General features: G+C 53.3%; 6 protein-coding genes across 6 annotated transcripts; 3 read left to right on the forward strand and 3 right to left on the reverse strand.

Annotated features, from left to right (window-relative positions):
- Nucleotides 1-7,007: 7,007 nt before the first annotated feature.
- SAPIO_CDS1861 (uncharacterized protein) lies at nt 7,008-10,337 on the reverse strand (the record flags this gene model as incomplete). Its single annotated transcript, XM_016785032.1, has 4 exons — nt 7,008-9,569; nt 9,636-9,686; nt 9,750-9,959; nt 10,179-10,337. The coding sequence occupies 4 exons, from the start codon at nt 10,335-10,337 to the stop codon at nt 7,008-7,010; spliced, it is 2,982 nt and encodes a 993-aa protein (XP_016645329.1).
- Nucleotides 10,338-12,007: 1,670 nt separating this feature from the next.
- SAPIO_CDS1862 (uncharacterized protein) lies at nt 12,008-16,557 on the forward strand (the record flags this gene model as incomplete). Its single annotated transcript, XM_016785033.1, has 3 exons — nt 12,008-12,903; nt 13,024-14,614; nt 14,719-16,557. The coding sequence occupies 3 exons, from the start codon at nt 12,008-12,010 to the stop codon at nt 16,555-16,557; spliced, it is 4,326 nt and encodes a 1,441-aa protein (XP_016645330.1).
- Nucleotides 16,558-17,082: 525 nt separating this feature from the next.
- Nucleotides 17,083-18,225, reverse strand: SAPIO_CDS1863 (uncharacterized protein; the record flags this gene model as incomplete). Its single annotated transcript, XM_016785034.1, has 2 exons — nt 17,083-18,056; nt 18,141-18,225. 2 exons carry the CDS (start codon nt 18,223-18,225, stop codon nt 17,083-17,085), a joined length of 1,059 nt encoding a protein of 352 aa, XP_016645331.1.
- An 804-nt stretch (nt 18,226-19,029) lies between these two features.
- SAPIO_CDS1864 (uncharacterized protein) lies at nt 19,030-20,616 on the forward strand (the record flags this gene model as incomplete). Its single annotated transcript, XM_016785035.1, has 4 exons — nt 19,030-19,500; nt 19,579-19,691; nt 19,797-20,285; nt 20,358-20,616. The coding sequence occupies 4 exons, from the start codon at nt 19,030-19,032 to the stop codon at nt 20,614-20,616; spliced, it is 1,332 nt and encodes a 443-aa protein (XP_016645332.1).
- Nucleotides 20,617-21,085: 469 nt separating this feature from the next.
- Nucleotides 21,086-22,890, reverse strand: SAPIO_CDS1865 (Aldehyde dehydrogenase; the record flags this gene model as incomplete). Its single annotated transcript, XM_016785036.1, has 3 exons — nt 21,086-22,422; nt 22,656-22,725; nt 22,852-22,890. 3 exons carry the CDS (start codon nt 22,888-22,890, stop codon nt 21,086-21,088), a joined length of 1,446 nt encoding a protein of 481 aa, XP_016645333.1.
- Nucleotides 22,891-24,018: 1,128 nt separating this feature from the next.
- On the forward strand, nt 24,019-26,474 carry SAPIO_CDS1866 (uncharacterized protein; the record flags this gene model as incomplete). The annotated part of the gene is made up of 7 exons (XM_016785037.1): nt 24,019-24,126; nt 24,208-24,220; nt 24,274-24,654; nt 24,725-25,221; nt 25,283-25,537; nt 25,589-26,301; nt 26,384-26,474. 7 exons carry the CDS (start codon nt 24,019-24,021, stop codon nt 26,472-26,474), a joined length of 2,058 nt encoding a protein of 685 aa, XP_016645334.1.
- Between the last annotated feature and the right edge of the window lie 98 nt (nt 26,475-26,572).

The raw sequence follows: 26,572 nt of genomic DNA on the forward strand, positions 1-26,572 counted from the left end.
CTTACTGGGGTACGCTGCTATTTTTATCTTGTGTCGTACTTGTTTGGTGACGGTAGTAACGTTGAACAGTTCGTGGTTGATCGCGAGTCCGCAACCCTCGGCCAGTGTACGACTCGCGAAGTTCAGGTCCCCGTTGAAGCGGACCATTCTCAGATTTGTAAATTTTCGGGTGACGCCGACAGTGCATACCGCGGAGTCTCAGATCAGATTGCGGCAATGATTCGCGAGGCAATCCAATGCCGGCAACGCCCAGTGTCTTCACCCGACGGGCACCCCGGACTATCTACCGAGGCCTTGACATCCGGGTCTCCGGACGTTGGATATCTGCCAAAAGTCAATACTGGCAACTTTTTGACCCATGGAGGCTTCCAGGATAGGTGGGAACATTTCAGGCCCCATTGACGACACCAGAAACCAGTGCATCGGTATCGGCCATACCAAGCGCGTCTTCGACAAACACTACACCTCAATTATCAAGACGCATCAGCAAGGGAAAGAGTCCCGCCCAGCGCCACCATGCAGAAGTCACTTTCAACATGCCCACCCCAGATGATGACACGCCAATGAGTGTTCATATAGCCGGGCTTCGGAGGTCGGCATCGGATAGCCCAACTCAAATGGATAGAGTGAAGGTTCAGCTAGGCTCCAGGACTCGAGTAGACGAACTGATCCTGGCATTGATGACTCAAGGTAAGAAAGAAGCCGAACTCATACGTCCAAGGCTAGTGCTAAGCCTCCAGTAGGATATGAGCATATTGAAGGCTTTTATTGCCGAGAAACGAACACCGGGCGAGGGCCGTCAATGGAGATTGAGGAATCGCTGTGCGCTCACGTATCCTCTAGCTCCCAATATGACATTCAAAACGGTCTGCTTACGATTCGCGAAGACGAGACATTTTTTGAATTTTATAGGCAGGTCGTAGCTTGCCGGCCAGTCCACGTGTCGCTACCACCGCTGGGAAGACCAAGGACGGTAGTTTCAGCCGCTGCATCTATATCTATCGAATGTGGAGGCGTTCGAGTCAACATTTCTTTCCCTTGTGCCTGTCGGGTGGCTGTCTGCAACCGTCCCGCCATTCCATTTCTGCCGCGTCCTACCGCTTTGGGCCTGCATAAAGGTTAGCCTGTGACAAGTATAATATTATAAAAAAGTATAGTGTTTAGAGATAGTTGAGGAGACTGTTGGCCTAGATGCCAGCACCTTAGACGACAGCATTATCTAGGTTAATATTATATTTAAGTTCTTTTCTAAAGAATATAAATATTTTAGTATAAACACTAGGAATTCGGGTTAAGCTACTAACAAGGACAATTTCATTGATGTTAGATGGGCTAATTTCTGCATCGGAAAGCACTTGTTTAAGTAGTGTTCTAATATGCGAGAGAAGGGGCCTGTAGGGTTCGTTGAATTCTAAACAGTTGATAGCATATTGAATGCCGTCGCCATCCAGGAGACCTTCGACTATAAACTCAGTGTTCTCACTTCTAGAAAGATCCTTCTTAGCAGCATCCGCGGCACGTCGGAGACATTGTTTGGCACGCTCATTTGAAGATAGGTCCTTTCCGTGAGTCTCGTTAATAATCTTACTGGGATCCTCGCCGACGGCCCAGTGGAGCTTGGTCATGAGACGACCTTGTGCCGAGGGATGTTCTCCTTCTTCAAGACCTTTCCGATAATGCCCTCGGACTGGCCGTTGGAATACATGTCGGCGGTGTCACAGGTGTTTAGTCCCATATCATAGGCAGCTTTGAGAAGAGGCAGGGCCTGTTCTCATTTCCATTTCCCGGTGTTAGCAGCAAGCGGTTTGGCGGAGGGGAGTTCTCCATCTTTCCCAAAGCTAATTTGACGAAAGAAACGAACCTCTTCCTCGTCGATAGCCCACGGCAAGCTCTTCGAGTCACCGAAGCTCATGCATCCAAAAATGGGGACGGAAATACATAGACCGCTCTAGCCGAGACGTCGGTACTCGACTTTGGTGTCCTCGACGGACTTGAGGAGGCTGGCGGGGGGCTTTGGCTTGGACATCTTTGTTCCTTACTTTTGCCGAACAAATTTTTTTCTTCTTTTTTTTAGAAATTTATTCTGTGCAAAATCTTTCATTGAGTACGCGGATCGTTTCCAGTGACAAACAAGCTTGTGGAGCGGTAACCATACACTAATACCAGCGACGACACCTCCAAAACGTTACCTCAACAATCACCGATCAACGCAGGCTACGCGCCTATGATATCCATCGCGATTATTAGCAAAGTGCAGGTCTTGGGAAAATGGTCTAGTCTAGGTAGAATAGGAACAATATCCCAACTATGCTGGTAGCTGGGCGAAAAGGAATGATATCAGTGCCGACGCGACTGCTGCATTCGAGGTTTATATCCAACTGTTGGTGCCGAAGCATAATATGCGCCGGACTTGTGCGTATCGACAAAGATGGTCCTAAGGCGCCAGGATGATGCGCACTTGCTAGAGCAAAGCCTGGGTTTCCTTGAGGACCAAATAGGAAGAGATTGACCTTTGCTGGGATTATCGATCCTTACACTCGCGGATCTTTTCACTCGAGTGTCTGGCCGCCTCCCTGTACTAGAATTCCCGTCTGGTGTAGCCGATGAAGAGATGCCACTTCCTCCCGGTCAGACAGGTAGACCCGAACTGAGAAATAACTGAACCGAGGAATTGGCAGCCGAAATAACCATTGTGGTAGATATACAAGCTTCACGTTTTCTCACGATCCGGGATCTTCGGTTTGCTTCTCGCATTTTTATTTTTTCTGTTGAGCGGCCCCCCCGTGACGAAGTTTTTACTTCAGGTTTTCAAAATCACTAAAGACTCGAACAAAACTTCGCGCTGGGTAGCTAGGCTATCAGCCGTCCTAGGACCTTCTTTTACTATGAGCTCTTCCTATAAGTTAGAGTACCCTAACCCTACCTCAATAAGAACCTAAGATATATGGTATACTACAAGCACACAGAAACAGCGACAATGGCCCCATATGCACAGCTAGACCACGGCTTGCCGGAGATGTGCAAGAAGAAATACCTCTAGATTGTCCATAAAACGGATAGAGAGCCATGTCCGAGTTACCATCACAAGTCTCGCTGTCCGCAGGACAGCACCTCATGTTAGATTCGGAAGCAACGGACGAAGCCAGCGCGCATCGATAATCCGGTAGACAAAACATCCCAAGCCTGGAGGTGCCTTCGTCGCAGCAAGTGGAGTTGGTCGGGATGCAGCTGTTTAGGCAAAACTTCTCATTTGCGAGGCAGTCTCCCGCTGTGCTTGAGCCAATACACCAGTCATCGTCGTCGTCGTCATTGTTGCCCTCGTCACTACCCCCGCTGTTTGTACCTCCACCGCCCCGTCCTCCCCGTCGGGGGAATATTGACGATCCGGGTTGACGAGACGCGAGCGCTACGAGCTGGTTAGTATTGTTACTAGAGACCCGAGGGAAAAGAGATTTGCGTTACCAAGACCTTCTGCCCAGTTTCGTGCGAGAGTTGTTTGGCCAACGAGGAGGAATGCAATTAGGAGGATCCATCGGAATGTTGTGACGCGCATGTCTGCTCGAAATGAGGACGCTTAGTGGGGTGTAGGTAAGTTTGATAGGAAAACGAAGAATGCCAGTTCCCGGTGAGGAGCTCATCTTTATTAAGTAGCTAGTGCGGCTGTGCTGAATATAAGAGCCTTGGCGGTCTTGGCTGGTCGCACCTGGCGCGCTTTTCGGACGTGTACCGAGGTAAATCAACCGACCTCAACCCCTGAGGTTAGGACTTTTGGATCGGATCGAACCTCCCTCCCCTGCATGACATATTTTCGAGATTCTGGGACAGCTACGAACAACGACCAATGGTGGAGAATCCATCTATTCTGGGGCATTGTCATTGATCTTCGCCGCCGAATGCCGTATTATGGTAGCGATTGGAAAGACGCTTGGGATTATCGGGTCGTGCCTGCAACGATATACGTGTACTTTGCCAAGTAAGGTCTTACCTATGCGGCAGAGATGTACACTGGCAATCCAAGAGGAAGTGTAAGACGGAGGAACTTTTTCACATGACCCCAGAACGTGGCGTGCACATCCTGAGGTATATAAATCAACCAAAACTGCGTGTCAGCTAGTGCTAATTCCTTCCGGTAAACGCCTACCAGTCACCACGAATTTCGGAAATACGGACATACAAACCATGACAGCAGAGTGGAAGCCGCCAAAGTTCGGGCACCCTTGCTGGGTGAGCATATCAGCAACAGACGTATCTCGAGGTAAGAGTCCACGGCGACTCGGGCCGTACTGATGTTGACACACTCTTATAGCTCATAAATTTTACTCGGCTGTCTTTAGCTGGTACTTTAAGCCCCCCCGTGAAGACGCATCGGACGGCGCTACGGTCCGGAGTTTTGATTTCAGCCCGGACATCAGTCTCAGTGGAGGAATCGTCCTCGTTCCTGACAGTGCAGGCGTATTGAAAACTGGTCACGGTGGTACTTGTATGCACTGGTTCGTCGAGGATATCGATAAGACAAGCGAGGCGATCACTTCTGCTGGAGGGAAATTGCTCTCAGACACTCAGCCAGAGGGTAAATTTGGACTTTACAGATATTTCGAGGATACTGAAGGAAATGTCGGCAGTATTTACCAGATCGCCCCGGGCCAAGATTGATTCAGTATAGATAGTCGTTAGGAAAACGAACGGACTTGAAAGAGCAGTTTCCCATCTCAAGATGGTGCTTTCGATGATGATCACGTTATATGAGGTCCCTGTGAAGATTTGTGTGGAGATATGCTGGTCGAATTCACGCCAAGCTTAGCTGGTGTGCGCCACCAATTGGGGCTTGTCAGTGAAGCGTATTTGAGGAGCAGTCCTATCAGCAAATTTAAACAGTGCGCATCGTGTATAAAAGCTCTGGTGAGAAGGGAGACGCTTAAGTATAATAGTAGCCATAGAGGCTTATGCCAGCGAGAGTTTTAAGGAATTGATGGCTAGAGGGAAAAGATAGCTCGCCATTATAGTGCTAGCCAGATCATCGACATGCCAGCACAATGTCTCTAGGGCAGCATACCCGTAAATAAGTTAGTAGGTATCGCGGGAGGGTGTTAGGAGGCAGGGCTGTAGGTTGCGGATCAGCTCTAGGAAGGCCTGGATTGACCCTGGGCATGACCTCATCTTCGACCAGCGGGTTGATGTCTCCGGCCGGACAATCCTTGATCGGCAGATTTCTGGCTGCCGGGAACCCGGCGCAGCAACACGGGCGCAGACGTATTCCAACCTCCCGATCCCAACCCCGGACTGAGACCGCGGCTCCATCGTGACCATTACCATTTGCCCCCAAGCGCTGGTGGGACCCAAGGTCAAGCACTTGACCATTGGGGAGATCCAGGCCGAGAACCTTGCAGCGAGAACCTTGCAGCGAGAAAGGGAAGCAACTTCTTCAAGCTGCTAAACATTGACACCTTCAAACTCTTTTCGGGAATCGTAGTCCAGGGGGTTCGTCCAAGGCTTGGTACCCGAGTCTAAATTGAAGAATACGCTAACCCGACGATGAACACATCTCGCACCAGATTCTCGATAGCGCGATTCGAACTGAGCCCCTCAACACATGGCTGGGATGATGTGCATGGCACCACACGAGTACCGTCAGCTAGCTCCGGGCTATCCGCTATTAGATGACGACGCGAACGGCGCAAATATATAATCGTAGCGCTCGGAAAATATTTCTCGAATGGAACTGCTGGCCGAACTCGAGAACGCTAACAGTGTCGCCTACACTTGCATCGCCGCGACGTTCATGGAGATGGACTGCAGCATTGATAATGATGGCGACGTTAAGAAGAAGAAGAGGAAGGACGAGACTTGATCGGCAAGCATGCTTATATATGTGGCGAGGTGAAGGTTTTTTCTCTTCTTTTTTTCCTTTTTTTTCCCTCCTTTTCCCACTTCTCCTCCCCCCCCCCCCCCCCCCCCCCCTTTTCTCCTCAATATGTCGCCATGGTTTGTGTGATTTGCTCCTGTCAGCTTCTCGTAATGTTCTCTCCGAGGCGCAGCGTTCTTGCTGGCACTAAAAAGAGGAGGTGGCGGCAATCTCGCCGTCGCTATGCAGCGATTTAGGGTGGCCGTGAAGACAAACTGTGCACAACGACGCGGGGCCAGCTGGAGCTATCGCTTGCCGCAGCTCCGTCATCGAGCAGGGGCTTTTCTCTCCGGCATCAAACTACTCTGTGACTGGGAGACTCCGTCCTGGCCGCTCATATGGACATCGCTTGCAGCAGCACTATGCGATTAACCTTTTCCCTGCACATGATATCTCTGAAAAGCGGGCTGGCGATAGCGCTAATCGACCGGGCGACCCCAGACGCGTTGGCCGTATACACTAAAAACGAAGCTTGTCGCACCGGAATGCCCTGAAATTTCAGCGCATCTTAGCGGCCGATGGACTACACCAAACGCCCTGCGAGAGATCGTTTCATCACGTGACAAGTCTGCAGCCCTCAAAGAGGGGCAACCAGCGATCACGACGCCTGTGACTCGACAAAACACACTAGGTGGGATGGAGGCTGGGAGTTTCCTCCAGAGCATCGCCCTTTCCGAAGGGACATTTGGTGCTAGTTGGCTGATTCATGGATGCACCGACGTTGGGAACCAGGCTAGCCGATAATCATACCCCGTGGAGACGACCAAGGTAGATGGTGGGATGACGATAGATGAGGACTTCCCAAATCAGGCTGCCACCAAGTATCACCGAGTACGCCTGTCTTGCCTACAGGCCTCCTGTCTGCAGCGCTTGTCAGGTTATGGATGGTCACCCTGCATCGCGGGCGGATTCAGCGAGATTGACCTCTAGAGAGTCCAAAACGTTGGCTAAATATGCATCTATCTCCTATTCCCAAAACGTGCTCTGCCATGTCCGCTACGGGCCCAGAAATCCAATCTCAACCCAGACTTAGGTATTACGTACTTCTCCTCAACAACCCGTGCTGCCCTGAGCCCCCCAGTGTCATCGTGGTTGCGCCTTGAACCTAGTACAGCCTTTCCTTGGTGTAGCCCCCTCCGCGCCTCAGAATAATCCACTCGATCCCGGCACGACGCCTCCGCGCATCATCACCGCCGCCTCGGTCCCGTGCCCCCGTGCCCTTCACTGTGGGATCAGTGAGGTGCTCCTTAAACGACTTCAGATCCACATGCAACTTGAGCTGGCTATCCGGTGGGAGGTGCCTTGTTTCGAAGAAAGTCCCTTCGCCCGGAACATCACTCATGGCCAAGATGGTTTCCAGTGAACGAGCCCCATGCCGCAGCTTCGGGACTCGCAGCAAGGCGTTCAGCACGGTGCTGTCGGCGGCAAATTTCCCCTCGAGCCCCCGCTTTTTGAGCATGTGCCGGAGCATAATGGCGCGGCGGATGACAAACATTTCGTCACCGTCGTCGACCTTGTTGGGCCCCTGAACGTTGATGTGTGCATCCAACAGATTAGTGAATCGCTTGCGGGAGGTGTCGTCGGTGCGGAAAACACCGAGAGAAAGAGGCTTGGATGAGTTCCCTCTGGCATAGCCGGCGAGTGCCTTAATCAGGTCGTCGGCTGTTGCATTCTCGTTTTTAAAGGAGTTCGCAACTTGCCCACTCAGCCTGCTCACAAAGTCGGGGCCCTTGGCGTTTCTGAAGATATCAGGCATGTCTGGGTTGTCGAGGAAGCCTTCAAAGTGGCCCATGTTGCCCTCTATGAAGACGAATATGGCGCGGCCTAGTTCGTAAGTTGTGTTGTCTTGGGAGTCGAAGAATTGGCCGTCCTGCATTGGAGAAAGGAAGTATTTTAGCCATCCGAGAGGATCGGAATCTCGGCTTTCGCCAAAGTTCTCGAAGAAGACAATGGGGAGATTGGGTTCCCGCGTGTCTCTCACCCAGCGGAAGGCTTTCATCAGCTCCTGGTGGGTTTCCGATGAGTTAGATGAGAAGGTCACTGTCCTGAGAAGGGTGGTATTTGGCGTAGAGTAGCAGCCAATCACTGGCTTTAGATGATGACAGCTTTGGGGATACTGCGTCACAACCTCATTAAGACACTGGTGCTGGATAACTTCGACCCTCGGGCTGGGCTGGAGTCGGAATTCTTCAAAAGTCTCGGCCGTGCCTCCAATGAAGACATAGATGCCACGTCGCCTCTCCAGGGACTTGGGTGCTTCGGTTTCGGTAGCCCATTTGCCGGCTTCCAGGAGTTGTTTAAAGTGTTGCACCCAGTAGAGCGGCTGCTGCTTGCAAGTGGCGTCGAATTCGTCGAAATACGCGACTGGCAACTTGCCCTCTGGCACAGCCTCAATCTCCGCAAAAGCGGACCACAGATCCTCGTCTTTCTGGAACTGCGAGAGATTGAACTCAAGCTTGAGAATCTTGTCCTTCCCAACGATGCTCTGGACGACCTCCTTGACTCCGAACGATTTGCCCGAGCCAGGTTTACCAAACACGGCAATGGAGAATGGCTGTCCTTGATTCTGATCTTTTGAATAGGCCTCAATCTTCCGGGCAATCGTCCGGAATCCATCGACTTCGCGCCTGTCAGGGGTGACGAGATTTCCAAAGGTTGCAGTTGGCACGTAGGATAGCAAGTCCTCCTGGCCTTTGGGGATGACGTTCAGCACTAGCTCGGTCGCAGCCTTGGTGGGAGGGTCATAGGGAAGAGTCCGAAAGATCAAGGACGAGCCACGCTTTAGGTCTCTCCTGCTCAAGCGCACGGGGATGAATACGGGATCGTCAGCCGTCTCCAACATCAGATCGACCCAAGAAGGCTGGCGGTTTCGGGCGGCAGGCCGTCGGCACCACTGGAGGCCGGTGATCACAGCTTGCTTGATTTGCGTCTCGCAGAGATTTTCAATCGACTTATGGGATTCCTTGGCCAGGGAGGCGGCCAGGCCAGCCATGAACGCGGTATCCAGTGCCGTCTCCAGCGTCTTCAGCGTCTCCTGATCCAGCCCTGCCTGGGCTGAGCAGGTCTCTTTGAGAAAACAGCCTTCAACGCTCCGTGGCTCAAAGATGAGAACCAGGTCTTGGGGGTGGGTGGGGTCTCTGTAAATTGCCCCCTCGTGCCCAAAGCGGATGAGCAGGTGGTGATCGAGCTGGAGTTTCTCCACAAGCTTAACAAAGTCCTCGACTGTTTGATCCCATGATAAACGTCTTCTGTTGTCGATTTTGTTGTCGAGTTCCGACCACGGCAGATTATTGGCGTCGAGCACAACCAACGAGCGCTTGGGAGGGAAGCCTGAGAGGCCGTTCGGCTGCTTTTTGATGGCAGCGTATGAAGTCTCCCTTCTCATGAGCAACGACTGGCTGTATTCGATTGAGCCGTTCTTGATGTCGACTGATGGCAGGCAGCTGATCTTCATTCTCCGATCGTATCCTGTCAACAAGCCCGAGACTCCATCGGCCCCGGCGATCAACAGATGGCAACCGGCGCCTCCATCAGCCTGCGGGAGGGCCACCGGTGGAGTGCGAGAGACACCTTCTTCCCCAATGTCGAAGACCAAGTAGCCCTCGCTTGCCGAGATACCCCAGCACCCGAAGCGAGTGCAAAGCCGTACTTGAATAGCGTCACCGCCCTTTAGACTGATCAGTAATCCATTTTACTCCCCTCAGGCTGGGATGGCCCATCTAGAGAGACCCACCCGAAGCGATTCAAACAACGCATGACCCTGACTAAAGACCTTTCCCTCCCTCTATGCGAATTAAATGGTGGTTAGCTGTGCGGTCTGCGAGAGGAGCGAAAGAGTGCAGCCTACCCACTCAGACTCCTCGGCCATGAAAGCATCCTCATGACTCATCCAGCAAAGGGCCTCCTTGGCATCCGTGGTACTGGGCTGGCCTCTGACAATGCCAAGCTCAAACCAAGACCAGTTCCCTTCGCGGGGTTTGTCTGCGACGCGTTGATTTTTGGATTTGGTGACCAGCTGGAGACGACGAATGCGCTTGACGAGGTCCTCTGAGAACGGCTATCGGGGAGTCACAGAAGTTAGCCCAGCTAGGATGTTGCGGGAAGCAAAACAAGTGGGTGGATATTCTGTGTCTGTGGCGGAAGGAGCAGTCGCCTGGCTGCTCTGCTGCAGGTTTGATCTCGACAGAAGTCAAAGTGGTTTTCACACCATATGCATGAAAAGAAGCCTGCAGTGCCAAACGGAGAAAGTGTGACAGTAAAATAAGCTTAAACGTACCCCGGTCTGGAAGCCATGCCAATCCCTGGTTCTAACCTCGCCGTCATCTGACACGACCTCACATGGCTTCAAGCACTCGATGTGGTATCGTCCACCACTGAGCTTGGGGTCACCAGACTGGAGGGCGCCCTTTGAGTGTAGATCTGGGTGAGGAGACATTTTTTTTCGTAACGGTGCTGGGTTTGTGATGGCAAAGTTTTTGTTGTGTTTGCAGGCCTGGGGAGAGAGGGCCTCTGCTTTCACGATGGCTGACGCCGACAGTTCAATGACATATGTACTGACATTCTGCCAGGCGGAGAGAGATCTTTTGTTCGTTTCTTCTTCATGTTACTTCCAAAGTTCCATGGTAGGAAGGTTGGGCAGCAACCATGCTGGGCACTGTTCTCAGGCCTCGGACCCACGACGGAGAAACGCAGACGTTCTCCTGTGTACTGTAGCTACGAGGCAATGTAGTAGGTACTGAGGATCTTCCAGGTTATCGGCGGTCCTCACCCCAGTGGAAGTGACTGCGTGATACTGCGTCAACTTCGCCCGATGGTTCAAGTTACTTCGTTTTTGGGTCTCTTGTTGTCATTTTTGCCTCTTCCCTGGGAGGTTGGGCAGCGAGCAAGGCATGTTCATCTGATAGGGGTGGTTGCAGCGCCCCAAGCCTGTGTCTGTACCTATGGGATTGGGTGCAGGGACACCATTTGCGTACATCGCGAGGGCAGTGAGAAGCTCTGTTTCTCTAAAAACGAAGGCTTAGTCACTCTCTGTTCAACGACGTGCATATGCACATATCAACACCATCCCACATCGTAAGGGCTTGATGTCTGCCTCATTTGTGTCTAATACCACCCAGCTGGACCGCCAGTCGGAGATGTACTTATGATAGCTCATTCTAGTGGCTTTAGGCCTCGTGTCCTTATCTAGGTATCTACCTACCTATGTAGCCGTGTCAGCGAGGGACAGGACGGCTGCTAACAGAGACCTTCCATCGAACAGCTTCGATCTCATATACTCAGCACCAGGCAGATACGTATTCGGGACACGTCGTGTGTGGTCCAACACTATCATGAAATCCAGTCCATTCTGCCCTCACGACTAGGGCGCGCTAACTGTCAGATTGAACTATGTGGCCTATAAAGAAGTTAATTGATATTATAGGAAGGTGTTAAGGGGCAGGGCTATAGATTGTAAATCAGCTCTAGGATGCCTTCTTTATCTAGGTAGGGTTTATAGACTTATTATACTTTCTTTTATAGCCCCTATGTAAGATAATTGCAAGGGAGTGACAATTAGCACAATAGACCAAAAGATCCACCAGTTCCAACACCACATGTTGGAACTGCTCCCTTACATCTACTTAAGAACCCTCTCAATCATGGCGCGACCAGCCACCTCTAAGTATTCTATTACATTATATTATTATAATATTTATAGAAATAAACTATAAGATTAATAATAATAGTAGAGTTAAGAAGAAGAAGAGGAAGGATAAGACTTAATTGGTAAGTATATTTATATATGTAGCGAGGTGAAGGTTTTTTTTTCTTTTCTTTTTTTCTTCTTTTTCCCTCATGTCGTCATGCTTTGTGCGATTTGCTCCTGTCAGCTTCTCGTAATGTTCTCTCCAAAGCGAAGCGTTCTTGCTGGCACTAAAAAGGAGGTGGCGGCAATCTTGCCGTCGCCATTGGCCGAGCTGTTCGGTGTTTCACTCCTTCACGTTCCTTCATCCTCAAAAATAAAACAAATAAAACCTCTCAGGTTGCCGTCTTTATCCCCAAACAGTGATAACCCGGCCGCCTGCATCCCCAATCGTACACGATACTTCCGACGCCACCGTCGCCATGGGCTTATTTAGCAGGTCCAAAGCCGCTCCAACCCCCCAAGAGACATCGACGACGACACCGACTGCGGGGGAGTCTGCGTTGGGCGCCGACGATGCCGCCGTCGCGACCTTCCCCGTCGGCCTCAAAATCTGGAAGAGCCCGGAGGCCCCTACCGTCGATATCTGCTTCATCCACGGCCTGACCGGCAATCGCGACAGCACGTGGACGGCCCCCGGCGCGTCGGCGCCGTGGCCGCAGCTCCTGCTCGCCGAAAAGCTCGGCACCGCGCGTCTCCTCACATACGGCTACGACGCCTACGTAGTCAAGAAGGCGCCTGCGTCGCGGAATCGACTTATCGACCACGCCAAGAACCTGCTCAATGATCTGGTCGACGATCGTGAGGCAAACGACGCCGTTTCCCGCCCGCTGATCTTCGTCGTCCACAGCATGGGCGGTCTCGTGTGCAAGGAAGCCATTCTCCAGTCCCGCGACAACCCCGACGTGTACCTGCAGGACGTGTTCCGTTCGGTGAAGGGAGTCGTCTTTATGGGCACACCGCACAAGGGTTCGTGGATCGCCGACTGGGCCAAGATCCCGGCCAGCACCCTGGGGCTCGTCAAGTCCACCAACAAGTCCCTGCTTCAGATCCTCGAGACCGATGACCAGATGCTCGAGTCCGTGCACCTGAGATTCCTAGCCATGGTCCGCCAGCTGCGGGAGGAGCAGAGGGAGCTGGAAATCATTTGCTTTTTCGAGGAGCTGGGTCTCCCCGTCGTCGGCGTCGTAGTCTCCAAGGAGTCGGCCACCCTGCCGCCCTACAATGTCCAGAGCATCCACGCCACCCACTCCAACATGGTCAAGTTCGCCTCGGCCGAGGACCCGGGCTTTGTGAGAGTGCTAGCTTCGCTGCGGAGGTGGGAGTCGAAATCTAGGTAGCTACAGTCCTGGCATCTGCCGATCGAGCCCGGTGAAATGCAATTTGTTTTTGTTTATTATTGTTAGAGGTTGTGCTGAGCCTAGTGATGACGTTGCAGACGTGTCGTGAGTGAAAAAGACCGCGCTTTTCTCAGCTTCTTCCACGTCACAAATCCCATCTATGACAAGGAGCGCATCGAAGGTACCCGCGGCGGCCTGTTCGAAGACTGTTACACCTGGATTTTGGAACAAGATGCCTTTAAGCGGTGGGATACCACTCCGTCTGCGCAGCTGCTTTGGGTGCGCGGCGACCCGGGAAAAGGAAAGACGATGCTTCTATGTGGAATCGTGGATACGCTGCGAGCGCGGCCGGGCGCCGTGCCGGTGATTTTCTCGTATTTTCAAGCATCCGACTTGGAGAGGAGCAAGGCCTCGACGATTTTGCAGGGTCTGCTCTACCTCGTACTTAAAGAGCACCCATTTCTCATCCCCCCGATTCGGGACAAGTTTTGGCACGAATCTGAGACCCTCTCGCGACAAGCACACCCGTTCTCCGTCCTGACATCGATGTTTCGACATGTACTCCAGCACCCTGCTCTCAAGAATGGCGTTCGTATCGTCATTGACGCTCTTGACGAGTGCCGCGATGGCCTCCCCCGGCTTCTCGACTTTATCGTGTCCACATCGGCCTCTTTTCCGCGCACAAAGTGGATCGTCTCAAGTCGGAATAACCTAGAAGTCAAGGAGCGCCTGGCCCTGATGGGAGACCAGAGGCTTCTCCTGTCTCTGGACGCGCAAGACAAGCACATCTCCGACGCCGTGACGGCTTTCATCCAATGGAAGGTGGGTCGGCTCGCCGCCCTCAAGGGTTACAACGAAAAGACGGCGCGCCAAGTACGCGAGTATCTGGGTCAAAACGCGCAAGGAACTTTTCTATGGGTGGCCCTCGCTTGTCACCACCTCGAACAGTCATCTTCGAGGGTCATGGAGAGATTGAGAAAGCTGCCTCCCGGCCTGGCCTCTCTGTACGCGCAGATGCTCGCCTATGTCGGTGAGACTGACGATGCCGACGTGTGCCTGCCAATCCTACGGTTGATGGTGATCTCGTACGGTCCGCTGAAGGTCAGCGAGATTCAATCCTTCGTACACGGCCTTTTGGACATGCCACTGGATGAAGTCTACGCGATTATAAGCCGCTGCGGGTCATTCCTCTCTGTCCGAGATGGAAGCGTGGATTTCATTCACCAATCCGCCAAGGACTTTCTCGACAGCAACGAGTGCTATGACGCCATTTTCCCACGTCCTCCCACCGAAGCACACATGGAGATTGTCCAGAGCGCGCTAGACTTAATGGATCGCAGCCTCAAGGCTAATATGCATAACCTGCTCACTCCAGATGCGACCATTCAAGATGCCGTCATGCCGTCCACCTCGCCTGTTCATCTTCTGAAATATGCCAGCTCTTTGTGGGTCGACCACGCGCTAGCGACGCTGCAGGAGGCTTCTACCTGCAGGTTGTGCATCTTCCGTCCGGGTCACGTATGCGACAAGTCGGAAGAGGAAAAGCTGTGCCAGATGCTGTTTTCTGACGACGGACCCGTCATGTCGTTCCTGTCATGCCATTTTCTTCACTGGGTGGAGTGCCTCAGCTTCCTGCAGCGGGTACCGAGTGCCATTGTTGCCATCAAGCGATTGTTAACAAAATTGGAGGTAAGCGTGCCTCTTTTTCCTTTCTTTTTTTCTTTTCTTTTTTTTTTTCATTTTCGCGATATGGTAGGAACCCTACTGATGAGACGCCGCCACTACGTCGTCAGGGAACAAGGCGTGGTGGAGCGCGTTTAGACCAATTCTTGTACGATGCAGCCAGGTTTCTCGTAACCAATCGCCCCATCATCGAGCGCGCCCCTTTGCAAATATACGGAGGAGCCCTGGCCTTCAGCCCAGCCAAGAGCGTCATCCGGGGATTGTTTTGGGATCAGAGACTTCCCCTGCTTCAGGAAGCTGCAGGTGTCGAGGAGGAATGGGACTCTTGCCTCCAGGTCCTCGAAGGCCACACGGAGACCGTGACCTACGCCGTCTTCTCCGGCGACGGGGGGCTCCTGGCGTCCGTGTCGGTGGATAAGACGGTGCGGCTTTGGGACACCCATACCGGTGTCTGCAAGCACCTCTTCGAAGGCTATAAAGGCTTCTACGGCGCGTTGTCTATCTCTCGGAGAGGAACGATGCTGGCGTTCCCTGGCCCGGATGGCGCCGTTCATATCCGGGATTGTGAAACTGGGCGGCTTCTTAGCTCTTGCGGCCACAATACCGGGCTTTTTTCGGCGTTGGCCCTATCTTGGGATGGCAACACTCTCGTGGCCGGCTTGCTGGACGGGACAGTCCACATCTGGGACATCACCTCTGGGGTCTCTGAGGTTGTGACGGTTGCCAAGACCTCGATTCACACCGTCATCTTGAATTTTGATGCCGATACCCTTGCCTTTGGCTGTGTAGACGGTGCGGTGCAGGTCTATGACGTATCCAGCAGGACACAGCTTCACACATTTGCGTGTGGACCGTTTCCTGTCATCCGTTTTGACGACGATGGTACACTCGTCGCGATTTCTATATTCGGCGTAGTGACAGTTTGGGACCTTGGTACAGGCGTATGCCATAACACATGGGGTGATTGGGACGTCGGGCCGCTCAAGGTTGACTACTCGCCAGCAAGCAAACTTGTGGCGGTGGCTCGGGATGCCACAACGGAAATTTGGGATGCCATCACGGGGAAGGCGACATCCCTGGGATTCTACTGCCACGGCCGGGACGTCTACTACACGTCCTTCTCTCCCGATGGGCAAGTATTGGCCACTTGCTCCCAGGATCAGACCATCCGGCTCTGGGACACGGGCATGCCGAGGAGCGGATCAAACCAACAGACAACCTGGGATCCCATCACTTGCCTCGCCTTCTCACCCGATGGCAAGACATTTGCTTCAGGGTCAATGTACGGCGAAGTGAAAGCGTGGAATGCCAAGACGGGTGAGGTGAGAGAGAAGGTCGAGCCAAGATCTAGCGGGGGCGGCCCGATTGTTCTTTCCGTTGCTTTCTCGGCCGATGGCAAGGATTTGGCGTGGACAGCATATCGCGGAACTTATACCTGCATCTACTCCCTATCGCCGACTACCAGAAGATGGGAGTTGGACACACCCGGGGCCTATACTATCAGCGTGTTGTTTTCAAAAGACGGAGATTTGCTGCGGGCTGATGGGAGACACCGCAGAATCACATGGTTCAAGTCCAGAGCAGACCCCATAGAGCCCATCTCGAGAGCTGAGTGCACCTTGGACTATATACTCCACGAGGGACTGTACGTCGACCTCGACACACCTCTTCCACCCGCGCACGACTCGCCCCCAAGATTTCTCAAAAAAGACGGGAAACACTACGCAATGGACTGGGGCCACCTCTTGCCCCTGCCAGAGGCGATCCGGAAGCGATGGGCTGAGCGGCTGTTTGTCCGGGGGGAGTGGGTGACCCAGGCGGGGAAGAATGTTCTCTGGCTCCCGCCGAGTTACCGGCCTAATTGCACGGCGCTGCACGATAGCCTCTTGATCCTTGGGCAGAAATCGGGGAGCGTGACGCGGTTGACATTGAAGTCCACCCAGGGCTGAGATGGCGTTAAGAGAGATACCCTCCACAGACGCATCAGTATAGAATAGAGGGGTAGTCCGTTGGGAAAAGATAGTGCCTATAATAACAGCTGATTGGACTGATAAAAGCCGTAGCTGCGGTTGCCTTCGGGAAGCAACCCGCGGAAACTGCGTCCTCCGCGCCGATGTGACTACCGAAACACTGGTCCATCTCTTCGTCCACGACATCTCACCTCATGCCTAGTTTTGGTTTGGCGTGTTGAAGCCTAGATTATTCACCCCTGCACAGTCTTCCCGTAATGCAGGAACTTGAGGCAATCTGTGGGCCGGAATATGAGGTCCCACTGAGAAAGCATTCATCAAGGGATTTCTGGGTATGTTCCGCCAGGCAAAGGGTATTGGAAATCTATTGTAAGATAAGAGGTAATGCTTTAAAACAGTCAATATAAGCACGGCGCCTCCCCCATAATTGAACGAAATGCATCCTGAATTTCGTCCAAGATTTTAGTCTAACCTCTTAACTCCTGCGACTGCCACATTTCCCGACTACAAACACTGAATACCAAGCATCTTCTCACTCTCGGCCCACAGCCTCCGAGCTGCATCAAGATCCCTGGTATGCGGCGCCATCCTCTCGTCCGCAAGCTGGCAGTCCGACAAAAACTTAGGTGCGCTGGTGATGTCACCCTCAGACAACTTGGGATCAAAAGCAGCGACCATAGTCGTTGCGGCACCTTGATCCAGCGTCTTCCACACGCCGCTGGGAGCGGTGCCATCCAACGTCGCGCGAGCTTGATCGTCCAAGCTGCGGGAGAGGCCTGTGTTAATGGTCCCGGGGTGGACGGACAGAGCGAAGACGTCATCTCCCTTTGCCTGGAGACGCCTGGTCAACTCAAACGCGTGGAGGATGTTCGCCGTCTTGCTCTGGCCGTAACCCAGGAATCCAGGGTAGTCGCCCTTGACCTGGAGGAAACCCGCAGGGAGGGGCTTGGGAGGTTGCTCCGACTCGGGAACACCCTCATACATGTCCTTTTCGAAAGCGTAATCGCTGAAACGAATTGGCGAGAGACGGTGTCCTAGACTGCTCACGTTGACGACCCGCACGCTTCCCCTTGCACCACCACGCGAAGCAGCAGCGGTGATCTTGGGCAGGAGCAGCGAGGTGAAGAGGAACGTCCCAACGTGGTTGGTAAAGAGCTGCAAATCCACCGTGATGCCTCCGGGGGTCACTACGGGGCTTCGACTCTGTAGAGTGATGCCGGCATTGTTGATGAGGACGTCGATGTGGTCGACGAGGGAGGTGATTTGGGCGGCGGCGCTCTTGATGGAGTCGATGGAGGAGAGGTCGAGGATGACGGTGTTGACGGAGATCGAGGGGAATTTCTCCTTGATCTCGGCGACGACGCTGGCGAGGTTGGATTGGTTGCGCGAGGCGAGGATGAGGGATGCGGGTTGTTGGGAGGCGATGGCGGTTGCTGTGGCTGCACCGATGCCGCCGGGGCTCACTCCGGTGACGACGACTGTTCGAGATACTTTGTCAATATTTCTTTTCTTTCAATCTCTATTTCTCTAAACAAAATTGAAGAAAGCGATGGATTCCTTACCGTTCCTGCCCTTGATTTGAGCCTTGAACGCGCCAGCAACTTCCGTCGCCGCCGTGGTGGCACTGAACTCAGCGTGGGACGTCATCGTGAATTATCGACGGCAACACTTAGAAAAAAAAAAAAAGATTCAGCCAAAAGAGGGGGAAATAATAATAATAAAAATGTACTATGCCTTTTTACCCGGAACCAGGAACAGAAGGATCAAGGGTCTCTTATTATTACTTGCACCCGCATAAATGAAGTCATGAAGGAGGTGGGCAAATGCACGAAGTCTTATGAGGCGAAAAGGGTTCGCGCCGAGACCCCACGCAAAATTCATTCCCAGGAACACGGTGAGAATGAAGACCAAGCTAGTAAGATAGATTCCGGGGTTCTCTTGGCCGGTGTGCCGTAGGAACCATGAATCCGATGGAGGCGGGGTGTGGGGAAGTTGGGGTAGAGTCTAGACTAGCAAAATCGGGCAGGCAATTTACACAACAGGCCCGGGCTAGTCAATGCCAAGGAGAACCAAAGGATGGCAATGATAAAATGGTGGGGTGCTTGAAAGTGAGCAGAGGCGCTGAAGAGAGAGCCATAAAGATAGAATGGGGGGGCTCGGCATCAAGAGCCGTGAGGGGAGAAGCGGGGAGAGTGGGATGATGGCATTGCTGCAGACTCCGGCAACCAGGAACGCTGTGTGATGATCGTGTGCGGACAGAGAGTATTTGATTGGCAATTCTTCTCTCCGCGGAAGCTTTGATTCCCTAACATCGTCTCTTTATCCATCCCATCCTATCCCCCCTCTCTTCTCCATATCCCTACTCTCTCTCCACCCATCATCTCTCCCATAACCTCTGCCGCAAGCCGTGTCAATCCGATTCTACCTCTTGTTAAGCCCGCCCTCTCCAACATGTCCGCAACCAAGACTGGCATCAAAGTCATCGTCGTCGGCGCCGGCTTCGGCGGTCTCACCGCAGCCATCGAATGCCAACGCCAGGGCCACGACGTCGAAATCTACGAAAACTTCCCGCAGCTCAAGGTCCTCGGCGACATCATCTCCTTCGGCGCCAACGCCGGCCGCATCTTCTACCGCTGGGGCCAGGGTGAGGTTGTCAGCCGCCTCAAGCCGCTGTGCATCAACCTCAAGGACTACGGTTTCCGCATCCACAAGTACGACACGGGCGAGGTCGTGTACCATCAACCGAGCGCTCCAGATACGCCTGATGCGCCGCCTATGCATGGGCATCGTGGGGAGTTGCATAAAGTTATTTTTGATTATGCGAGGGATGATTTGAAGATTCCGATTCATTTGGACAGTCCTGTTACGGAGTATTTTGAGGATGAGAGCCAGGCTGGTATTGTTCTGAAGAACGGAAAGAGGGTGAGTCAATTGACGAGACAGAATGGGCCGATTGAAAGCTGATTTATGCTAACCTTGCTTTTCTTTCCTCCCCTCTAGGTGACTGCCGACGTCGTCATCGGAGCCGACGGTGTGCGCTCCAAGGCCAGAGAGCTCGTCCTCGGATACTTTGATAAGCCCAAGAGCAGCGGCTACGCTGTGTGGCGTGCTTGGTGAGTAGATCAGGACGGACCTCAAGCGTGGATCAATTTGACATTCCCATGCTTCAATTCCAATCTCTTCTCAACGAACATCCATGCTAAGGCATGTCTTGATAGGTTCCCCGCCACCGAAATGGCCAAGGATCCCCGCACCAAAGAATTCTGCGAGCACGGCGACACCTTTAACGGCTGGATCGGCCAAGACGTGCACTTCCTCTTCTCCACCATCAAGGGCGGCAAGAACTGTTCCTGGGTCCTCACCCACAAGGACGAACACGACATTGACGAGTCGTGGTCTTTCCCGGGTAAGCTAGAGGAGGTCAAGGAGGTCCTCAAGGAGTGGGACCCGCTCTGCACGGCCATCATCGAGAAGACGCCCCCGACGGCGCTCGTCGACTGGAAGCTTGTGTACAGAGATCCCCTCCCTACTTGGATTAGCAAGCACGCGCGCATTGCGCTGCTCGGTGATTCGGCCCATCCGTTCTTGCCTACTAGTGCGCAGGGGGCGACGCAGTCGATGGAGGATGGCGTTACTATGGCTGTCTGCTTGAAGAGGGCTGGTAGGGGGAAGGTGCAGGCTGCTGTCAGGACCTACCAGGATCTCAGGTGAGTCGAGGAGAAAAAAAATCCCGATTTGCCCTAAAGAAAGAAGATGCTAATTATGCCTCACTCCTCCAGGTACGAACGTGTCCGCAAGGTCCAAAAGACAGGCGAAACCACCCGCGACCTCTGGCACAAGACCGACTGGGCCAAGGTCAGGGAGAATCCATCCAGCATTGCCTTCCCCCGTGAGGACTGGATTCACGGCTTCGACGCTGAGAAGTACGCCGAGGATAATTTCGCCGACGCCTTCAAGGCGCAGACCGAGGGGCCCGCGCCGAAGGCCGAGACGCCGCTGGGTATGACTGCCAACGCGTCGCCCGCCGTGGTTGCGTAGAGAGGCTAACGTCTTCTTTCTCTGGGATTTGTACTTTTGTCATTATTAGGGTTTGCTTTTAAGAGTCGTTTATAAATTAGAATAGCGCAGGGACTGCATCTATCTAGACTTATGAATATCACGCTTTGATTTTTCGCTTTTTAAACCGAATTTCTCGTCTTCATCGTGCACGACACCAACACTTCCATTTCAGTACAAGATGATAGACTACAAAAACTCTCACTCAACTTCCTGCTTTTCAATCGAAATAAAATTATAAATCTCCAGGGACGTAGCCCATTACCCCAACTCTCTGAAGCCAAGAGGAAGATTGGTCAGACAAGGCACCTGCAGGGCGTATGGGTGTTGTTGGGGACTTGGAGACTGGAAAACAAACTGCCGATTTGGAGCATGCATGACAAAAAAATTATAAATTTGACTAGCGTATCTACGCTGCAGAAGCAATCAAACCAAAATCCTTCCCACACATTTACGCATCCTCAATCCTGATCATAACACTCTTGGTCTCAAGGAAGTTGTCCATGCTATGGAGCCACCCCTCTCTTCCTTGACCCGACATCTTGTACCCTCCGAACGGCAGATCTCGCCCGGTCGCAGGACTGGTAGAGTTGACGCCGACGTAGCCAGACTCGAGAGCCTTGGCCACCCTGAGAGCCCTGTCGATGTTCTTGGTGTAAACGGAAGCATACAACCCGTAATGGGTGTCGTTGGCCTTCTTGATAGCTTCCTCTTCCGTCTTAAAAGTGTTAATATTGACGACAGGACCAAAGACCTCCTCCTTCATGATGCGCGCATCCTCCGGCGTCTCGAGGAACACGGTAGGCTCAACGAAGAAACCACCCGTCGACTCGAGGTTCCCCTTACCGCCAAGCGCAAGCGACCCGGACTTCTTGCCCTCCTCAATGAAGCTCAGCACGTTCTTGTACTGAATCTCATCGGCCTGAGGCCCATGTTTGACATCCTTCTCGATAGGGTTGCCAGCCTTGACGGCGGAAAACTTCTGCTTGAAGACCTCAACAAACTGCGAAGCAATGTTCTCCTGCACGTAGATGCGCGAGTTGGCCATGCAGACTTGGCCGCTGTTCCACTGGATGGAATGCATCGTCTCGGCGACGGCCCTATCGAGGTTTGCGTCGTCGAAGATGATGGCGGGCGACTTACCGCCGAGCTCGAGGATGACCTTCTTCAGGTTCGTCTTCGCGGCGACCTCTTGGATCAGGCGACCGGTACGGCCAGAGCCGGTAAAGGTGAGTACGCGGACGTCCATGTGCGCCGATAGCGCTGCACCCGAGGGAAGCCCATGACCCGAGATGACGTTGAAGACGCCCGGGGGAAACCCAGCCTCGTGAATGAGCTCGGCAAGCTTGGCCGACGCGAGGGGCGCCTTCTCACTCGACTTAAGAACCACAGTATTCCCCGTAATCAACGCAGGCGCCGATTTCCCAGCAAAGAAAACAAGCGGCACGTTCCATGGGATGATGGCACCGACGACACCGTACGGCTGCCTCAGCGTCATGTTCACGTAACCCGGAGTGTTCAAGCTCGCCTGGCCCTGGATCTGCGCCCACGCCTCGGAGTAGTGGTCGTAGTGGCCCGCGGCAGCGAACCCGTCAATGTACTCCGTCACGGGGCGGCCCATGGAGCTCGCCTCGAGGTGGGCCAGCTCATCGTTGTGTTGACGGATGAGGGCGGCGAGCTTCTTGAGGTAGGAGCCACGCTTGGCGGGGTCGAGAGCGGACCATGCTGGGAAGGCGGCCTTTGCGGCGGCGACGGCGGCGTTGACGTCGTCTTCGGTGGCTTCCGGGACTGTGAGGCAAGGTGGTAGGGAGGTGAGGTTAGTTTGGGGGAATTATTCCGGTGGAAGCGGGGCTAATTGGGAGAGAATGAATGCTGAAGGGTTTGGGATGGCTAGAGGCTGCGGAGGCGACATTATCCGAGAGAGGAGAAACAACTGAGGCCCAACGAAAAGGACGACGAAAAAAAACTCGCGATAATTCAGTCCGGTGGGGAAAGGAGCGATAATCGAAGTCACTACGTACCATCGGCCACCTTCTCGCGTGTCGCAGGATTGAAAAGGGGAAAAGTGGCTTTGTCAGAGGCTTCGACCAACTGGAAGGAGCGAGTGGTTAGTTTCCAGCCACAGCAATTGGCTTGGGGGGAAGTTCCACTCTGGGCACCAATCACTCCCTTGTCTTCAGTTCGAGGGTGTGGATGTAAGTTGGGGGGATGTCTTACCTGGCCGTTGATCAGCATGCGAGGCTGGAACTGAGTCATGGCTACCTGTGCAGCGAGAGAGTGTGGGTAAGAGATTCTTGGAAAGTCTCGATTCGCTAGGCCAGAAGCAGAAATGCAGTCGGACTTAAAAGTGATTTCGTAAGATTTACGAGATCTCAGCGGAGTGTAGAAAAAAAAAACGAGACACGATACTTGAGAGGGTCAGTTGGTCGAATAGACAACAGGCACTGAACTGAGGGGACCAATGTTGACGATGGAGCACGAAGTACGAAGTAACAGCAGGGCTTTTCTACAGGTAGACTCCGGGTTTAATCTGCGGGGTTGCCGGCAACAGATCAAGACTCCGGAATGGCATCGTTTAATGCCCTTGCCGAGACCGTCCATCAATCTTCTGCACTGTACCTCAGTATCACTACCCGGAACGAACCCGGATCCTGGCAGATAACAAAGCCAGCGGTACTTCTACCACTTGGCGATGGCACCCGCTGGCCCCGACTTACCCCCGTTCCTTCCCCGCACGGCAAAACCCAGGGTCCACCAGGTCCCCACCAGGTCCCCACTGGGTCCCCACTTCGCACCTCTTGGTCCTTCCCCGGCAGTTACGAACTGAGCTCGAGTGGAGGTGCTCGCCTCTTCGCGCTTTCCCAGGAACTTGGTCGAGGGAATCACATGAAAGCCTGCACAGCACCCAATCCGGTAGGCGCTGTGGGGACTCCGAGCTATCTCCAGCGAGCCCATCCAACCGGGAGACAGAGAATCGGTGAGCTGCCATGATCCTTACGAATCCATGGAGACAAGGGCTTTGATGATCAATCAAGATGCGCAAGATCCCAGGGCAGGGCAGGGCAGGGCAATGGAGCCCACGCGCACCACACCATAAGCTCTGGAGCTATTGACCGAGCTAGCCATGTGCGGCGCAGCTTGCCCATGCAAACGTCCGCCAATTGACTCGTCTCCATTTTCCCCAGCTTCCCCAGAGTTCCCCAGATTTTATCCCCAGATCCGGGTGCCCTCCACTCGGCATGACTTCTCTGGATCTGAATATCCACTCTCCACCGGCGCTGGAAATCTTCCGAGACGGCATTTAACCATAACAAAATCGCCAAAACGATCGACTGCATTTGGGCTGGATCCTATCTTGATCATATAATTGAGAAGTAATTCACAATGACGATGCCATCGGTGTCACCCAAGCCGGCCCAGAATGGTTCCGACCGGCCAGCGAGGCGGCGGACAGCTATGAGCTGCGACCGCTGCAAGAGCAGAAAGACCAAGGTGAGGAAATAACCAACAAAACTGGCAATAGCTTCCATCGTTATGGCAACAATTTGCTTTCTCTTTTACTAACAGATTCAGTGTGTCGATCCTAGTATGTTCTAATTGAAGAGGACTAAAATCTTGGGAGTATACTGACCATCATAGTTCCCGGACCATGCCATTTCTGCGCCAGCATCGGCGCCCCCTGTCATCTCGACGCGTCGCGAAGGAGACAGCGTCCATATTATCGCGTCTCAGAGGAAGAATTCCGTTACATGATGCGGATCCTGGAGCACTTCGTCCCCAATACCGAGTTCAACCTGCACACGCTCAAGGCCCTCGCCGAGTCCTTGACTTCCACCAGCTCCAATAATTCGCAAGCATCGCCGACGAACGACACAGTCGTGGTTTCGGTGAATGGAAACTCGCCCAGCTATCTTCAGCCAGTAGGAACGCCGAAAGACGGGCCGGATATTGTAGTGGATGAGATTGAAGAGCTCCACAAGGAGCTCGGGTGGCTACGCATCGACTCAAACGGAGTCTACAGTATGTGGTCGCCCATGGAATTTTACCATACTCACAAAATGAAGGCCCAAATCGTTAATAACATCTCTAGGACATGTCGGCGCAAACTCAACATATCTCTTCCTCGACGCCGTGCGATCTTTAAAACGGCCCCGCCTCAGTGCTTCCTCTCCCAAGAGTGAAGTTTTGGCTCCTCTCAGCGCCGCCGAGGCCTGCCCTCCCCTCACACCTGAAACAACCCATCGCTTAAAACCGCCCAGACAAATAAACCTGCCTCGGCGAGACCTTTGCGACGGCTGCATAGCCCGATTCTTCCGAGAGATCCAGTCCGTCTACTGGTTCTTTTCGGCCGAGCAGCTGCATGCTCGACTCGATCGGATATATGCCGGAGATTCCGCGGCGGCTACTCCGGCGACACTTTGTGCCCTGTACGCAATATTTGCCATGACGTGTGAGACTCAAATGCAAAAGGAGAGTCCAGGTCTCGATATGAGGCCGTCTCTTCGATATCTTGCTTTGTCAAAGGCCTTGGTGCCGGCGCTGTGCGATAGCGGCGACATTGACAGTCTCAGGGCATTATGTCTTTTAGTAAGTTTATTACCCATTCTACGTTGATTTCCTGGCGTCTAATACGATATATCCCTGCTAGGCTCTGGCGCTTTCGAGCTCAATGTTTGGCAACACCGCATACATCTATGTCGGATCCGCCGCTAGGATCGCATTTACCCTGGGCCTCCACACGAAAGGGGACATTAGCGCTCGCCACAGCCTTCACAAGCAGGTAGACTTACGATTGTTTTGCTCCTTGTACCTACTCGACCTTGACATTAGCCTTTGCTATGGACATCCTACCGCCATCAGCGAAGATATTATTCCCGGCGTGCTGAAATTGCCCTCGGAAGACGTAAGTCGCGCCAGGCGTATGCTTATTGATCCTCGCTAAACCATGGGCCAGATTCTAAGCCCCGGCTCAAATATGCCCCTGAATTACCTCGAGGTATCCTGCCGACTAGCCCAGCTCAAGCGGACCGCCAGCAGAGTTATCTACAGGGTGCCGACACCCAACACACTCAACCTCGCGCTGTCAACAGTCTCGACCCTGATGAACGACCTGCAGAATTGGTACTCCGAGCTACCTCCTCACCTGCGCGACTTCAACCAAGTAGCCGGATTCCACAAACGTTCCGTCGCGGTATTACACCTCCGATACTGGCGAACCGTCATGTTCACGACGCGGCCCTTCAAACTCTACAACGTCTCGCGCGAAGGCCGCAAGCTCGCCGACGCCACCAAGCAAAAGTGGTTCGACGACTTCGGCACCATGTGTCTCGGCGCCGCGCAAAAGGCCATGGAGGCCATCGCGTTTCTACGCGACCACGATCTGCTGACGAGTCGGATCCCGTTCGACTGCACATCCATCCTCGAGTGTATGCAGGTTTCGCTTCTGGCGCTGATAGAGACGAATGCGGCGGAGCAGCTGGAGAATGTCAAGACGTGCACGCGGACTCTTCAGGGGATGGAGCAGATTCTTTGGACGAAACATGCTCTTACAGAGGTGATGGCGCAACTTGAGGAACACGGCATCTGGGACGGAGAAAATGTTCTGTATCCTGCGAGCATGGAGACTCCAAATCTGATGTTTCTGGACATCGTGCCAAATAACGAATTGTAAGGGCGAACCCTCCTCCTCTCCTGGCCAACCTTTTCTTGGCCCTTGTAATAGATCCAAATGAGCTAACTAGACGAATAGTGCCGTGGATTCGGGAACGTACTTGTCGGGTGTGGGCCTGGGGGATATGAACGTGCAGCTGAGCCATTCTCCACAGTTCCAGGAGTTATAAACATGTCTTGGGGTCTCTGGTGTCTGGACATTTGTTAATACTAGTCGATGACTTGGTCCCATACAGTGACCTTTTTTCTCATGTGTTGGCAAAACCCG

This window comes from Scedosporium apiospermum (assembly GCF_000732125.1).
Source record: "Scedosporium apiospermum strain IHEM 14462 chromosome Unknown SEQ_SAPIO_0077, whole genome shotgun sequence".
Taxonomy (NCBI): domain Eukaryota; kingdom Fungi; phylum Ascomycota; class Sordariomycetes; order Microascales; family Microascaceae; genus Scedosporium; species Scedosporium apiospermum.